Here is a 17,911-nt window from a genome sequence, read left to right as displayed (position 1 = left end):
TCTGTAAGAGCTATAAGCATCACATCTATTGCCACGCAGCTTCCCAGCACACCCTCCAGCCATAGCTCTTCCACGGGGCTATAAATCCATCCTGGCTTAAGTTACGCTGGTTTTACACCAGCTTAAACCAGCAGAGATTGAGCTAAGGAGCCGTGATCCAAACACCAGGATGCTCTCCCTTCTCTCAGTCCTACAGCACATAGGGTTTTCCACATGGCTTTGAGTTAGAGGTAGGATTAAACTCCCAGCATCTGCAATCTCCTGGCCATCAGCTTGTATCGCAGCTTTAGGTTTTTATTAAAAACACCATTCCTTGCTGCATTTAATCACTGCAGGGTCATTCCAGTGACAGTTGTCAGCATCCAAGACAAGGCATCAGAGGAGCAGAGCCCTGTCCCGCTGTCCAGATAAAAGGAGGAGATGCTGGCTTTCATTTCCTTGTTTTCAATCGAGAGGTGCCCACCTCGGTGTGCGCATTAAGGTGTGGGTGAGCTGATGTCAGCCCCCCATGGGCTGAGATGAGAAGCTGCCGCTCACTCTGCTCATCAGAAGCCTTGAGGAGAGAAATTGCATCGTTCTCCCTGTGGTCCTCTGCCCACCTTGAACCAATTTCTGCTCCTTTTAATTCAATTCAGCTCCTCCTGACCTTGGCGGGCTGGAGTTGCAGAGTTTCTCTCAACAGATAGCACCAATTACAGAGGTGTGAAAGTGGAAGGCTTTCAATTCGGAGAACAAACCCAAGGAACTGGGACTTTATTGAACTGAGAAACAGGGGGTGGGAAAGGGGGGAGCAGGCAGGGCTACAGGCTCAGGAATACTGCCTGTGCTCCCTCTAGAAACTACAGTGACACAGGGGCCGGGGTGCTGAGAGACAGGTTCAGGTGCACAGGGCCGATGGTATCAGGGGACCAGGGATGCAAAACGCACCTGCATCCCTGGCATCGCTCCTCGCTTGTTAGCAACCACGAGCTTCCACGCGCACCCCCCAATGGGCTGATTTCAGAGCCCCCTAAATCAGATCTGACACAAACCGAGTTTGTTTCCCCTCTGTGGATCCAGGTTGGATTCAGCCTGCAGCATCTGCGTCACGATCCGGTCCCATAGGCACGGCAGCATCTCCATCCACACCACGGCTTTAAACTGAGACTGCTTTTTGTCCACCCACAAAGCTATTCCCAGCCAAAGACTGTGGGCCAAGCCTCTGGAACACCAGCAGGAGCCTGGATAGATCTGGGTAGGAGTGCTCTGGCAGGATCGCTTTAGCTGACTGCCTCGGCAGAGAGATCAACACGCAGATGGGCTTTATAAAAGCTGCCTTCCTACTGCACAGTACAACCTGTGATGATCAGAGAGTCCCAGACAAAAGCAGGGGATTGTTCAATTCATGGGAAGGAAGCAGAGACAAGCACCTCCCCGGGCTGAGCTCACTGAAGCTCTTTGTCCAACACGCTCCAATGCTAAAAAACCCCTAAAACTAAAGCAAGAAGTCCTACGATAGAAACCAGCGTTACTCTCACATGGAGTAATGGTCCTCACTATGTTCCCCCATCATCTCTGGATATTCCAGGTATTTCACAGGCTGGAATTATGCAAGAAAGCCTCCCCAGACTTGAAAACATCCCTCTCCGATCCTGTCTGACCATCCCCATCAGCACAATGCCCATGTGCCAACCAAGCCCAGGGTCTCCCTTCGATCCGGATGTGACTCTTCCCCAACTAGGACAACCTCATAGAACGGTTTGGGTTGGAAAGGACCTTAAAGATCATCCAGTTCCAATCCCCTGCCATGAGCAGGGACACTTTCTAGGAGACCAGGTTGCTCAAATAATGGAATACGGTGCCTGATAAAGGCCAAAAGTGCGTATTTGGAGGAGAATCCAGATAAATTCTCTTCTCAGCTACTAACCACTGAATTTAGAGCACCACCAACTGCTGGACTCCTTTCTATACTTGTGACTTGCAGTATCAGATGCTTAAAAAGCATCTTGACCACCTCAGACCCCACCTTCCACAAAGCTCTGCCTTCCAGGCCCCAAAGAGCAATTCAGGCTCCTCCCTGCCTGAATTTTGGGTAACCACCCACCTGAGCAGGCTCAGCATCCTGCTTTGAAAACATCCTCCCAAACCTTAGTGCTGGGGGGCCACCAAAATAATGTAGTGGTTTGTTTGGGCCTCTCACGAATGCCACGACTGAGGAGGACTCTCAATAGCCAGTGCACAGCACTTCTTGTACCTCCAAGCCAAGATGTGACCGCAGCTTTCCCCAATGCCTGCCCATAAATCCTCCAACCCAGTAAACAGCCAAATTATAGCTCCCCACCATTGCTTAGCTACTTCTGACACTAATTGCTCTGTGGAGTGTGTGCAACTGGCAATACCTTATTAAAAGTGAAATATATTATACTGTCCACTCATTGCTACTTTATAAAGATAAAGACTCCTGGCAAAGGCATCGACTTGCAACCTCAGAGCAGCCCTTGGATGCTGTGGTGTACAGAAGAGAGGCATAGAACCATGGAATGGTTTGGGTTGGAAGGGACAGTTCCAACTGCCTAAGAGCTCATCTCAATCTCCCCTCCGGCAGGTTAAAGCCATTCCCCCTTGTCCTGTCCCTACGTCCCTTGTCCAAAGCCCCTCTCCAGGTTTCTCATGTGCTCTCCGTTAGATTACAAAGAGCATTTCCATTTGGAGTCCAAGGCTTGAGTGAAGAGCGTGCTTGAGAATTTCCTCTCTGCTCATCTCCTGGTTTCCACTCAGAGGTCATCTCTCAGACCCTGGGTGAAGCCAGGCAGAGAAAGACAAGGGGATCAAGCACACACTGCCCTCCTGACAGCTTCAAGATGAGCAGAGGATGCCCCTCGACTCACAAAGCCAGACTAATTCTCTTGCTAATCATGACTTCCCATCTTCCTACCTCCAAACATTGCTGCCTGAAGCGTGGTACAGCCTCTCCTGGTGATGACGCTAACCAGAGCATCAGTTGCTCCAATGGTCACGTAAGCACAAACCCAAGAGCATTGTGATGCTCCAGCTCTGTGTCAGCCCAGCACAGGGATCTTAGAATCCCAGCCTGGTTTGGGTTGGAAGGGACCTTAAAGCTCATCCAGCTCCAATCCCCTGCCACAGGTAGGGATACCTTCCACTAGAGCAGGCTGCTCCAAGCCCCGTCCAGCCTTTTAGGAGCCCATGTATTGATCTCCCAGTCTTTCTCCCGTGTTTCTCAAAAGAGGAAGCCAAAACTCAGTGTTTCACATGATAACAAGTGCAGAATCCTCCACTTCAAACACAGAGCTACAACAAGGACACGTCTTTTAACACGTGTCTCTGCACATACCTCGGGCAAGTCATTTTCCCTCTTCATTCCTTGGCTTCCCTGTCTGCGAAAACAGGGACAACATTTCTCTTCTCCGTGTTAAGATCTGCTAGAAACAGCCACAAGACAAGTAACAACTGATACCACCAAGTTTCAGTAATAAATGTTTCAATCCAGTCCCTCAGGCCTCGTCTCACCAGGTAATCTTGGAAGAGGTTTTGGGTTTGTTTTGAACTAAGGGGCTATTTTGGGTTGGGAACATGACAGGTAGCACTAGATAGGAGGCAGGCACATGGGGGATGCCATCAAAGGCACTTCTGAGGGCTCGCAAAGAGATGGTGTGCAGGGAGGGCACAGAAACCCCCCCCACACAGGGGGAAAATCAGCTCATGGGGACTCATTTGCAGGTAAATGGAGATTTATCCTTCCTGTACATCACAAAGAACATTAGATCTACATCCCTCCTGCACTGTGGAGAGTACAGGTGCTATTATTTATCACTTAGTGGTCATTCCCTATGTGGCAGAGACAACAGACCCACCTCCCGTCAGCTCTGAGGCCCATGGGGCACTGAAACACAACCTGCAGCATGCTTTGATTCCTGAAGGAAATGGCATGTCCTAAGCAATGCATTTGAAACAACCAGACTCTTTGGTTCACCAAGTTCAAATCCAAGCAGGATCAATACCTTCTCACTCCTGAGGTATCAGCAGGTAATTGGGTATCACGCAGTGATGAGCAACCTAGTTTGCTCAGAAGCTGCACACTTTAATCTTCATCCATTCCTGGTACACAGAATGGAGAGGGAGGAACACATCAAAGGAGAACAGATCAAATTCAACTGCATTTGGGCCCAGATTGCAGAAAAAAGGACTCATTCTTAAGCAAAATGGCTCAGGCTTCTAAGGTTCAACATCTCGTGAGGACTCAGTGCAACACAATGTAGAGGAATTGTCATCTCCCCAGAGATCACATCCAAGCCCAAGCGTTGCTCCCTTGGATTTTAGGCTGCTCCTGACACCCCAACTTTAATCTCACACTACAGCATTTGACCATCTTGACTTCTACCTATGTCCTCTTTCAGCTCATGGACCTCCTATCCCATTGCCCAGTCCATTGCCCCATTTCCAGCCCAGGGATGCCCATGGCATTTCAGCAAAGGGCCATATTGCTTTGCCCCATGGCATCAGCTTGGCCACTGGTTCCAGTGAGGGTGAGGAGGTGTTGGTTCATGGTTTGCAAGCTGGAAGACTCCACAGACTTATCCCATCTGGCTATAGCAGGTTGCTACTGCAGCCATGGAAAGGAGAGGTAGCAAAGTAGACAAGGATGCTGGAGAAGGACTCTTCATCAGGGACTTTAGCGATAGGACAAGGGGTGATGGGTTCAAACTGAAACAGGGCAAGTTCAGATTGGAGATAAGGAAGTTTTTCACTATGAGGGTGGAGGGACACTGGCATAGGATGCCCCGAGAAGCTGTGGCTGCCCCATCCCTGGCAGTGTTCAAGGGCAGGTTGGACACAGGGGCTTGGAGCAAGCTGCTCTAGTGGAAGGGGTCCCTGCCCGTGGCAGGGGGTTGGAACTGGATGAGCTTTAAGGTCCCTTCTACCCGAACCATTCCATGATTCTATGGACAGCAGAAGGACCCATCTGACAGGCTCCTGCCAGTCAAAGCTAACTTTGCTGGGAGGTTTTGACATCTGACTAATTATATCGCACCGGCTGGTTGCGTTTCACTCCTCTGGTGCCAGCAGAGGAGGGGACGGCAGGAGGGTGGCTTTGCCAAACATCCTGGCCTGTCCCTGGAAGGCTGGAGATAAGGAGGGTGAGGGACAAGCAGGGACAGAGCCCCTTTGTGTGTGGTGCTTCTTGTCCCGGGTAGATAGGAGGTGGCTGCCTCGCGCTGACATTTCAGTGGCCACATTAAGATGCGCCGCCATGGAGACTAAATGTCATTAGCCTCATTAGGAGTGATGGCATTAAAAAATAAACACCAAAAAATCGCAATGGAAATTAGCCAATGCTATGAAATATAATAAAGAAATGGGTGGATCCAATGGGAACCCTACAGCCGATGCCAACAGAGATCATCTGCATCACTGACCTGGCATGGTGGGAGCACCCAAGGTCTCCATGGCAGGGAGTTGGAACTGGATGCGCTTTACCTTCCAACCCAAACCAGGCTGGGATTCTATGTCTATATATGGCCCTAAGTGTAGCCATCTGTTTGGGATAAGCCTATGGGAATTCATTCCCAGCCAGTTTCAGGACACTCTGCACAAGGTGGCTTTAATGCCCATGCTCCCTGGGCTGCAGGCAACACATTGCCAGAACCTCTGCCAAGAGCTGCACAGTGAAGGACGCATCCTGGTTGTGCTTCTACCAGTGATGGGGTTTTTTTAGCAGCATCCAGGTTTCTTGGATGCTTCCCATTCAATTACTGGCCAGCACCAAGTGTGTTTTGCTTATGCACTGTGACAGGAGCGCTGCACAAGGTGCTTGGTGACAGAAGTGCTGCTTTGTCCTTGCGAACAGAGAAACGTTCCCTCTAACCCCTTCTTGCTATGCAAACGCCGTTTCCTTTGGGACAGAGAAGTCATCAGAAGGCCCTTGCAAGATCCTGCTTATGACAGAGCAGATTTAAAAGCCCAGAGATCTCCATCCCCCTCCTTCCCTTCTGTCAAAAATTATCAGCATCATTTTCCAGCTTGCTGAACAATCAAAGTGTGGCCTATATTCACCAGAGCTCCTTCCACACGCCTCGTGCATAGCAACAAGTCCAGGGAACAGAAGCCAGAAGTAAACAGTTGGGTGAGAGGAGGTGATGGGCTGGCAGGCACACACAGCAGAGGGATGTTTGGAGAGCACATTGTGGGGTGAAGCAAGCCTGGTTCTCCCCTGTCTCACCAGTGTGAAGCTGCTCTAATGGATCAAAGCCCCATGTGAAGACCTCTTCTTCCATGTTCTGCAAGGAGCATGGGGAGAAATGTGCCTGGGCTATTTAGTTAGTGGGAACAGCAATGGTCCTGCTGCACCAGAAGGAAGCCCAAGCCCTCCTGCTACAGCTTCAGCTGGTCCTCATACAACAAGAAGCCATGACTATGGGGTGAGGCATAAAGGATCACGGAATCATAAATGGTTTGGTTTGGAAAGGGCCTGAAGCTCATCCGGTTCCACCCCTCTGCAGTGGACAGGGACACCTCACACTAGACCAGGTTGCTCCAAGCCCCTTCCAACCTGGCCTTGAACACTGCATTCATAAAGGATGAAGCCATTATCAAGCACAGGTAACCCCAGCTGCCCTCTGGGAGGCTTGTATCCCATGCATAAAACCCCACCTGTGCACAGTTCTGGTCAACACAATGGACACCCCCCATGGTTGTGCTGTCCATTGGCAGCATCCCATCCCAAAGCATGGAGCTCACTTGAAGGGAAAGGTTGCTGGGCTACCCTTTCCCTGCACTTCACAGCCCACTTCAGCCTCCAGAGCTGTCAATCCAGCACTTTTCCCTAGCGCTGAATCCACAGAAAAGGAAATCCAAAAATAACCCTTTTCCCCCTTCCCTGCCTCATCTCACACGTTTTCGGATTGCACATGACCCTGCTGCACAGGCAAAGGGGCCAACTTCCCCAAAGCCTCCCAAGGAGGCTTGCTCTCGACACAGATGCACCGATGGGTTTCTGCAGCTCACCCAAGGCTGTGTCCATCTGGGAAGCTCAGCCCATGGAGGCAGCTCCAGCACACAAGATCTCAAAGGTGGGTGCCAGGAGGATGCTGCCAGACTCTTCAATGGTGCCCCAAGGACAGGATGAGGAGCAATGGCCCTGTTTCAGATGAACTGACACCTCCTTTGCAAAACACTCTTCTCTGGCCCTGCCAGCAGCCCACAGCCTCCATACGGCTCAAATCAATGCCCCAAACCACCCCATGCTCTCTAAGCCTAAGCCAGGACTAGAGGAAGAGCCACCAGCTCTGAGGTCCTACTCAGCTGGACCCCACCAGGCTCTGGTACCATCAGCTCACAAAGGCAATGCATCCCATGCCATTCCGGCTTCTTTATCCCTAGCAAGCCACCTTGCTTGGTCACCCTTTGAGGGTGATAATACAGCCCCAGAGCTTTGAAGCAGCAGGCAAGAAAGTGTTTCTTTCCTCTAAGCATGAAACGAAGAGGAGTTCCCTGGAAAAACCCACCCACTGAGCAGCAAGTGTCAAAGCCACCTCTGTGCTGTTGCAGCACTGGTAATTATAAGTACCATGCCTTCATTAGGGATTTGGGAGAGATGACTGGGAGGCGCGGAGATTCGCAGCAGAGCTGTTATTAGTTTTAAGTTTAAACAAAGAAGAAGTGTGACAGCCGAGATCATTCCCCATCCTGCGCGTACCAGCAGCTGGGAGCATCACAGGGGATGCTCGGAGCACAAGGCAAAAAGGGACGGGGACCAGTGTCCGGCTTTGCCTAATTGGGAAGGGTAAAAGGATGAGGCTGCAAAGCCCAGGATGTCCACAGGGTTACAAAGAACTTAGCAGGTTTTCTCTATCCCCACCTGACTGCAGCAAAAGGATTCTCCTGGGTATCCTGGGAGGGAAAACTTAGGATTTGCATGGAGCAAAAGCTGTGCGTGCCCGTTCTCCTGTCCCATTCCCTCCCTGCATCATCTGGAAATGAGAGCAAGTGCTGCTTCTCCCCAGCAGAAATAAAGCCCCCTTCTAAACAGCCAGCATCAGCTTCTTCCCTCCCCCAGGGATGAAGGAATCAACCTCCAAAAGGGAAACCACACTCCAAGAAGTAGGCAGAGGAAGACCAAGCAGATTCCCAGGCAGCTCCCCATCCTGCTGGGACCTCTCCCCCAGCATCTCTGACTGATGGAGGATCTGTGGCTGCAGCATCTTACCCACTACCATCCCCAGCCTTTGGAAGAGCACAGAAAACCCCTTTAAATCCCTCTTGCTCATATTGAAATGACACTAAAGCAGAACTAATGGGCTCCAGGTACTCATTCTTGGGCTTGGTCGCAGGGATTAGCAGCCTTCCTCTGCCAGGCCGACATTACCTCCCTTAGAGAGGCAACGGCCATGTCACAGGCAGTGGTGGCAGCAGGAGAACTGTGCTCCTGCAGCAGGATGAGGGGTTTTAAGTCCTGCAATAGCTGTTTCTTACCTTCAGACTGGACTTACAACCATCACTAAAGCCAGGCTGCCCAGGCGAGGATAAAGAAGGGGTTGCAAAGCCAGTCTCTGGGGGATGCAGAAAGCAAGTCCCATGTGCAAGAGGCAATGGAAGAGCACTGGGGTAACTCTACAGAGCTCTACCTTGACCCATATGCCCAGGAGCAGTGAAAACTGGGACCATCTATCTCAGCCTAAGAGAAAGGAGCTGCTGCCATGACAAGTCATTTCCCCAAGGCAGCAATCTAAATGTCTGAGGAAGCTGATGTGCATTGATTTTTGCCACCTGTAGAGCCATCATGTCACACCACAACCGCACATTAGCCTAAGAGACTCCCTCCCACCCCAAAATTCATTCTCCAAGTGCATCACAGCCCACCCTGGTACATCCCAAACCAGCAGCACTCAAAATGCCCAGCAGTTCAAAGCATTTCCCAACAGCTTGACAACTCAATTCCCCATCCCACGTCCGCATCCTGCAGCGCTGGGCTTGCTAAAACCCCTCAGCATCCTTCCCACCAGGAAAAACCCACCTCAGAGAGCAAGTGATGTCCAGGAACCCGCCTCCCCCAAGGCACCAGATGACAACAGCATTAAAAGCCTTCAAAATCCTTTTCCATGCAAACTTGTCTTGCAAAGGAAGAAAAAGCTGCAGAGTAAGACACTGCCTCTGACCCAGAAGGGTCAGGGTTTCATTATTGCATTAACCTATCGTGTCTTTAGATTCCACAGGAGTAATTTGGTAATGAGATGACACGAGCCCCGATGGGGAAAATGCATCTTTCCTAACAAAAGTAAAAGGGAGGGGGGGAAGAACAGAGGTGGGAGCAAGAGAAAGAAGGATAAAACCTGGCAAATAAGCTATTACAGCTAATAATAACTTTGTGATGCTATTTTCTGCAGGAGCCTTCAAGTTGTGATGTTTCCCTTCACTCTAATTACACCTCCTAAAAGCAGGTTCCCTTCTCACTCTAACCCCCTGTGAAAATCCTGCAGGATTTGGATAAAAATGGAGAGGGGAAGAGTTCAGGCTTCACAAACAGCCTCTGTGTATCCCAGGGGAGCATCACCTGCATCAAACGCATGGGAATACGCTTGCAACTAATAAACAGCTCCCAGAAAACCCCACCATTCTGGGAAGGTGCAGGATCAGAGGGTTGGCAGGGACCAGCCAAATTCCCTCTGCACCAGCTCCCAGCCAGAGAGACTTTGCCAATGTGACTCAAGAGTGAAACCCCGAGCAAAATCAGTGCTGTGGCCAGATGCGACAGGGAGAGAAAACATCCCTCCTCTGCAAGCCAAAATAAGGGCACAGGAGATGGTCAAATCCCATCCTTTAAGGCAGAACAGGGTTGGTGTGGGAGCAGGAAGGCAAAGCACCCAGCAGCCTTCAGCACGCTGGAATATCTCCCTTCCTCTAATGCAGGCAGCAGCTTTCAGCTTGGTGGATTAAAGGCTGAGCCCAGCTGGGCAAAGTCCTGGGCTGGTTTGGCTCAGGGGACATTCAAAAGCCAAAGCAGATATTGCTGCTTAATAGAAATAAGAGGGGAAAGCTACAACTGCTTAAGCATGGATCAAGAAACCTCTCCCAAGTTACTGGGGGCTTAAACACATGGACCTTTTCCATCTCTGGCACGCACGGATGTCAGAGCTAGCCCAGCCACATCCCAAGGGAACTGCAGCCGGGCACCAGCAACCCACAAATGCTCCGTGCCACGTCGCTGCCAGCTCCAGCAGCTTAAGGACATCCTGATGACAACACAGCGAGTGTCACACGTCCTCTCATTCACCCTTGCATCCAGTTCTTTGCAATCTCAACCCAGAGGAACCTCATCTAGCAAGAGGGTGACGGAGCCAACACTGCTCAGCACAGCTTTGGTGAAGCTCACGATAACATTCCCAATAAACCCCCTTGCATTGGGTAACGTCAGGGCGCTCACACAGCCCCATCATCCTTACGGTACTCACGTGCTCAACCAGACATGCACCATTTTGGTTGAAGGCACTGCTGGAGGCACTGTTGTGGTGGTCCTTAACCAGCCAACGTACCCCAGGATAACTCACATCGTATCCCACAGGGCATCAGTGGTACCCAGCCCCATTCCAGGGCTCTTTGCTGCCATGGGATGTGGGTGATCCCATGGCATGAGGCTCCACAAGCAAGATTTAGCCCGAGTCCCCTCATGCTCATCACATCTGTGGAAAGAGCCAGCTAACACAGCTAACCTCTCCTGCACCAACCTCATCCTCTTCCCACACACGCCAGCCCTGCCCAGCAGAGCGCTGTAACCAGACCATGGAAAGCTGTTGGAATTACAGCCATGCCCTCCCGAGCCCAACAGAATTCCCGCTGACAGTCACAAAAATCCCCTACATTGGATTAAAATCTGCTCTGAGCTTCAACACCCAGACTCCATCTGCCTGCTCCGGAATCTTTTCAGCTGCTAAAAGTGCACACATCATCAGCAGCAGCCAAAAAATGCCAGAGACTTTTCAGCTCTGTGGTCCACCCCCATCACTCACTTCTTCCCCATGGATGCAGCACAGGGCTGTGCTTGCTGCCCCACCAACCTCAGCATCCCCCCCTCCTGCCATGGGGATGAGGCTGAAGCCCGTTTCGGGAGCAACCTGCAGCTCACGGAGGTTGCAGCACCTTCGCCGCAGCCCAACGCGGTCCCCCCTCCAGTACCAGATTGGGGGGTTCATTTTCACTTGGCAAAGGGAGCGAGGGGCAGGCACTCGAGTTCGGAAGCAGGGATGAGGGGGAGCGCAGGGAATAGCACAGCAAGAGGGAAGGCATAGGAGGGGCACAACTTTGAAGGGGGAAAAGCTCCCTGAGCCCATCATTTACAACAGGAGGTTGCCCGAGGGGATGGATGGATGATGCTCATGGGGGGCTGCCAGATCCCAGCCAGCCCCCACTGCAGATGCCAGCACCACTCGGGTGCCTGCCTCTAGAGACAGCCCTGCCATGGGGCAGAGGCACGAGCCCCACTCCCTGAAAGCACTTGGCAATTCCCCCTCTGCAGAGCAACTCGCTGCCTGCCTGCATGTGTGCGATCGTGCGCAATGGGCATGAAGTCCGGGTCCCCCACGCGCTCTGTGTTCCCACCCTGTGAGCCGAAACCTTCCCATCCCCTGGAGACAAAGCTTTATGCACTACCTGGGATGAAGAGGAGGGCAGTTGTGGCCGTGAAGACGATCCAGCAGGCAGGATGGTACATCTTGGAGCTGCGGTTAGGATAGAGGGTGATTTGCTTGCTGCTTGCGGCTGCCGCTGCTGCTTTCGTCTGCGCTGAATTCTGAGCAGGTTTAAATCCAATGTTTGCAGAGGGAGGGAGACTGAGTTAGTGAGCTGGAGAGAGGCAGACGGGAGCAGGCAGTCAGTGGCTTGGATTTTTCCTTGCACACACACACACACACACACACACACACACACACACAACTAGCAGAAGGAGCACCAGGCTCCGTGCGTGCACTGGGGGAAGCAGACCTCCTACCAGGCACCCATTGGTTCAAGATGCTGAGTGACACACGCTCACTTGCTCTTCTGCAGGGCTCACTCTGCAACCAGGGAGTTAAATGTAGGCATCTACCCCCTGAGCATCCCTCCCAGTGGTACATGGGATGGAGGGAGCAGGTACCAGGGATGGAGGGAGCTGGTACCCAGGGATGGAGGGAGCAGGTACCTGGGGATGGAGGGAGGAGGTACCTGGGGATGGAGGAAACAGGTACCAGGGGATGGAGGGAGGAGGTACCAGGGATGGAGGGAGTAGGTACCCAGGGATGGAGGGAAGAGGTACCAGGGATGGAGGGAACAGGTACCAGGGATGGAGGCAGCAGGTACCAGGGATGGAGGGAGCAGGCATCAGGGATCATAGGCAGCAGGTACCAGGGATGGAGGCAGCAGGTATCAGGGATGGAGGCAGCAGGTACCAGGGATGGAGGCATCAGGTACCAGGGATGGAGGCAGCAGGTATCAGGGATGGAGGCAGCAGGTACCAGGGATGAAGGGACTTGGAAATCTTTTGTCGCCAGCCTGAAGCTGGCTGATGGGGCAGCTACAGCTCCCTGGCTCACCCCTGCCCCTCTGTGGGCTCTGCTCTCCTCCCCAGAAGCAATCAGCAGCTTTGCCTACTGCCAAGAGAGGCAAAGCAGGGAGCGATGGAAGGGTTTTAGCAAGAGTGGGTGGTTTTCACACCAAATCTCTGAAACCAAGCAGCATCTTCTCTGTACATCTCAACCAGAGCTGGATTTGATTCCCTTCAGCAGGCTCACTAAGCCCAAAAGGATGCTGAGCACTTGCTCCTGCAGACCCCCTGCCTGATACCATCCCATTCCCAAGGCCAAGTAGTTCTTCCTCAGGCTCTGTAATGCAACCCTCCCTTTCCAGGCTGTCACAGTTCCCCTCAAATCCCGGCTTTCCCCCTTTGTCACGTTCCCAAGCCCCAAGCATCCCCCCACAGAGCATCAGACGCTGCTTCCCACCTCTCTGCCACGTCTCCCCTTCCCACAGCCACCCCCAAAATCACAGCATTCTCCAGCAAGAGCTTCAGTTTGCTGCAGTGCCACAAGAACAAGGGTTGCAAAGAAGAAGTTTCCAAAGGAAACAGCACTTATTTTTGATGTTTTCTAAATAAAAAAAAAAGACATTTCTTATTTTGCATTCACTGCAGCTTTGTTAAAAATAAATCAGAAGTGGTTTTTTAATGCTTCAAGACAAACTCAAATGCTTCATTTTGCTCCAAACTCTCTCTTTCCCCACTAAATCAGGGATAAAAGTCCTTTCTTTTGTGTTCCAAGAATACTTTCAGGCCAATACTTTGGACTCCCAGCTGTTAACCCACCAAAGCTTTTAGGCTCCTGCGGCCACAAACTCCTTCATCCCTCATCTCCCATCCCAGGGTTTCATCCTGCTCTTTGCCTTAGTGCTCATCAGCCCGGGCATCCTCTCACTACCCCCAGTCCCCCCCTGGACCTTCCCCTCCCTCAAGATTCCTTTTTGCATTAACTCATCATCGCAGGGAGTGCCTGGAAAAGAGGCACTTCACATCCAGGCGCGATTCCTGGATGGAGGATGCTGCCACAAACACCCACTTGCACGCGTGGAAACACGGGATCAACCAGGATGGAAAAGAGCCCAGCACCTCAATGTCTGTCTTGTAGTGAGGGTCGCAGAGCTGAACACAGGATTCAGCCTCTCCAAACTCCTCTCATCCAAACCCAGCCCCAAAACCCAGCATCTCCTCCCCTGTTGTTCTTCTTCACCAGGTTTCTCTCACCACTTGTTGCAGTTGGGTGCAGACTACTCAGACATGGCAAGAACATCCCTTTCCACACACTTCTTATCTCACATTAACGCCGTAAAAGGCAGCACCAAGGAGCTGGAATGACATTTTCCATGCACAAAGCTATATCCATCCTGCTCTCAAGGGGGTTCTTTTAACAGGAGAGGGATGGGAGCCACAAGGACAAACGTTCCCTGGCTTTTAGCCATTAATCTTTATTCATTTGCTCCCCTGCATGGATAAGCCACAAGTTTTTCAGAGCTTTTAACTCAGCCATATTCCCACATTATCCTGCTGAAAGCATCCCACCTCCTGAAGCTTTAGGGAGGAAACATGCCCAGGGAGGGTTTTCTTTTAATAGGAGTAAATTTACAGTGTTCACAATAACTTTGACCTCTGAAAAAGCCAAAGCATCGCTTCGCTCCAGATGAGGACAGGGTTGGACTTGGGATAAAGGTTCACCTTGATCTCCAAGATCTTTTCCAACCTGGTTGATTCTATGAGGAAGGCTAGATTCCTGGTCTGAATTTCCTTGTAATTGATACCAAACCAACCAACAAGAAGCAAACTCATCCTTTGCTTCACAAGTGCTTTGGGAAACCAGCTGCAAGGAGGCATTTGGGATATCCTAGGGCTGCAGCCTGCATGAGCAGCCCAAGACAGGGATATCTGTCCCTGGAGGGGACTCAGCTGAACCATCCACTACAGCTTGTGCTCCGAAACCCACCCCAGGAAGCTCTAAATCCACCCAAGGCAAAAAGGAATATTGTTATCCTTAAGGAATCATTTCTTATTAACTGAGATGTTTGATGGGCTCAGAAGAAAGAGGTTAGAAAAGCTCTATTTGGGCAAACCTGAAACCAAAACCTTAATTCCTTAATTCTCCCACGTACCTTTCAGTTCCCACCTGGCAATGGCCATAACCCAAATCCAACACACATTCTAGCCCCCAGATTGCCCAAACCCCAGATCTATAAATATGCATTGAGCTGGTGGAGCTTTCCTGGGGTATTTAGGGCTGTTGGGGGCATTTTTGGTATCAAGCAGAGAATCTAAAACGCAGATACAACCTTGACAGGCAGCAGCCGGTCTGGGAGGTGACATTATGGTCCCTGGGCACATTTCAACACGATTTTTATCTGTGTTTTCAGAGAGGCTTTTTTTAATCCCAAACTGTCTCAATGCATGTTCACATCTGCGACCTGCCTCCAGGGTAAAGAACCTGAGTTTTCCATAGCGATATTCCCTTATGCTTTCCTTAAGAAAAAGAGGGGTGCAGCGCATCCCAAACGCGGGGAGCACCGCGTTCGCACTTCCTGCTCCTCCCCAATCCCATCCACGCAGGGATTCCCCTTCCCATCCAGCTCCAAATGATTCCCAACTCCCCTGCACCTCTCCAACGGGCTGCTGCTTTGCCAAGTGCTCCTATTACCGGGTCTCTGCTCTCCTCCTGCTGTGCTGAGCTCCTGGGGCAGGGAGGAAAGGATGCACACGAAGGAGGAGAAGAGGAAGTATCCCAAAACCAGCATCCTTATGGGCTTTCCCCTCTCCTGCCCGCCTCCTTCCTGTCCCCTCCGGCCCCCCTTCCTCTGTGTGTGTGTGTGTGCGCGCCTGCTTGAATGAAAGGCTACCCTTTTCTCCTTGACATCTTGTTAGAATGTGAATACAACATCTATTGATTTGCATTTCGTGTAAGGAGAAAGGGGGGGGGGAAGTCTCTTTTATTCCCCCCTCCCCTCTGAACGCAGAGCTACTACAGGGATACACAGAAGATAAAGGGGAGAGCAGCCTGAGCTGCCTCCCCACTGCGCCCCGGCTTTACCCATCACTTTTAGTCACCCCCAACTCCCTGCACAGCACAAAGATCAGCTTGGAGACTGTAGGAGCTACATCCCTTCCCGTATACATGTATCCCTCCCTCCAAGTGCTTCTCCATCCCTTCCCAAGGGCAAACAGGGTGAGTTACCCCAGGCTGGGGAAGCAGCACACAGCCAGCTCCGTGGTGAAGGCAAACCGGGCAAGGCGACTGAATGAGCAGGAAAAGCAATGGGAGAAGCAGGCTGGAGCTGGCTCCTCTCCTGCATTTTGAGGTGTGTATTAACCCGCAGGCACCCTCCTTTCACCCAGGTGTCCAGCCACCATTGTGACACAGACCCCAAGCATCCTGCTTAGCCCTGCCTGGGGGAGCGCATCCTGCTCCTCCAAACAAGGGATGTCACAGAGGGATAAAGCCATGTCATGGCACAGGAGAGGACTGGCATGACAAGGTGATGGCAAACAGCTCCCCCTCACCTACAGCAGCAGGGTGCTGGAAGGATTAATTACTCTTTGCAAAGCCCTTTGAAGATAAAGAGAGCTCGGAACCAGGAGGGAGATGGAGACCGGGATTGGGAACCCGGTCATGGTGGGGTTTCTTATCTGGTGTGCAAGCTGCAGCCCTGGCTGGGTAAACGCCAAGTGGGTGCAGATGAAAGGGAGAAGGGGAAAATATCCCCAGCGTGAAAAAGACAGAGAAATCAAGCACATGCTGCTTGGGAAAAACGAGTGAGAGAGACATGAAAAGGTGGGATCTAAGTCTCTAAAAGCTGGAGAGACCTGCTATTGATTCTGGCTTGGGAAGAAGGGGCCTGAACAAGAGCTGGTGTGTTGTTAAGTGCACTTAGCTCCTCTTGTTAGATGGCAGAACAGGCCCAGATGGACAGGGTACTAATTCCCATCAGGAATCATTACCAGCTACGTGCTAGATGGGGTACCTCCAGCAGTGAAGGCAGCACTGTGAGGCCAGGAACCCCACAGCACCCCTGGGCAACCTATCCCAATAGCATAAGAAAAGCTGTTTCTTCCATTTAAAGAGAATTCCTTGTACCTTAACCTGCGCCTGTTGCCCTTGAGTTTGCTCCCAGCCACACAGAACACCCCATCTCCTGGAAGAAATCCTCATGGGAAGAGCCAGTGATGGAGTTTCCTCCCCTCTATAGCCACAAGGTGGATGGGCCCACTCCATAGAGCAAAGAAACAGAAGATACCTTTGCTCATAGCCATTATGCATTGCCATGGTGTACAAAACACCTCCTCACAGACATCAAGCTGCTTCTGCACCACATCCCATCTCTACACGCCCCACCGCTCCGGTCCCCCCCATTCCATCAGCTCCCAACACGCACTCACCAGAGCCAGGGCAGAATTCCCTTCTCCCATTGATGGATTGAGTTTTGCTTGCCTGGCTTTGATCAAAATGACTGAATGTTAGGGGGAATGAAAAGAAAACAGGGCAGAAACGATGCATCCTGATCCAGACGCAGGAGCTGATGGTTCAAGGATAATTCAGGCACTGCTCCCTGGGTTTTCTCTGGCTTTTTTTTCCCTCTTTTAAAGAATGAGAGCAAAAGAAAACAGGGGGTTTAAGCTTCACTTCCTTTCATTTTGCATCGAGTTCAGTGGCTTTTCCTCTGTAGCTCAGGTAAGAACAGAGGGCTTCAGATTAAAGCCAAACACGACAGCAAGCAGAAAGCTGCCAAGATGACAGAGAGGACAAAGTCAGCAAAGACAAAGGATGAGAAAGTCTGTTTTCTGCAAGATTCCCGCTTTGGGATTTTCTGGGGATTAATCCAGAAACGGGAAGCAAGCGGCACATCCAGGACTCTGATCCCAACTTTCTCATCCTGGATGTGGGGATACAGGAAGCCTCGTCTCAGGGTGTCCAGGCTCTCACAGACATTTAATACACCCTGGATTTTTATAGCCACCTAGGTGGGTGGGCAGATGGACAGACAGACAGCACGCTAGACTGACAGCTCTAAATACCTCTCTACATGAGTGTGGGTAGCATCCAAGTGTAGTGCCTCCTGCCAGAGCATCTCACATGCTGGCGGAACACCCAGCTCACTTCAGCCCTTGGTCCTCTTCCGCAGCACCCACAGAGACGTGGTTCTGGGTGAAGACCTTGGTTTCACCACTCCCAAGCCCAACCAGCTGCTCCCCACAGCATCACCCACCACGGCGAGCCTCTTCTTGCTAGGCTGGGATGCCTCCAACCCCAACACTTCTCCTTGGCACCAAAACCAACCTGTTATGAAGGGATTTGCCTGCAGCCATTCCCCTTCCATTGCAAAGCCAGTGAGGGGTCACCCCATAGACCACGTC

The 17,911-nt window shown here is 51.5% G+C and overlaps 1 protein-coding gene across 2 annotated transcripts in view; it reads right to left on the bottom strand.

The window, feature by feature from the left end:
- Nucleotides 1-17,911, bottom strand: part of OPCML (opioid binding protein/cell adhesion molecule like) — a 330,385-nt gene that overhangs the window by 266,673 nt on the left and 45,801 nt on the right. The window contains exon 2 of one of the 2 annotated variants that reach the window (XM_057433183.1): nucleotides 11,644-11,835. In XM_057433183.1, coding sequence (XP_057289166.1) covers nucleotides 11,644-11,704 — 61 coding nt within the window. In that variant the 5' untranslated portion in view covers nucleotides 11,705-11,835. Of the gene's footprint in view, nucleotides 1-11,643; nucleotides 11,955-17,911 lie in introns of those variants that run through there. The other variant, XM_057433182.1, reaches the window with a different exon arrangement.

Source organism: Pezoporus wallicus, unplaced genomic scaffold (genome assembly GCF_028554395.1).
Source record: "Pezoporus wallicus isolate ANWC-B61680 ecotype Strahan unplaced genomic scaffold, APGP_CSIRO_Pwel_v1 contig_9719, whole genome shotgun sequence".
NCBI classification, from domain to species: domain Eukaryota; kingdom Metazoa; phylum Chordata; class Aves; order Psittaciformes; family Psittacidae; genus Pezoporus; species Pezoporus wallicus.
This window is presented reverse-complemented; position numbering and strand designations above follow the sequence as displayed.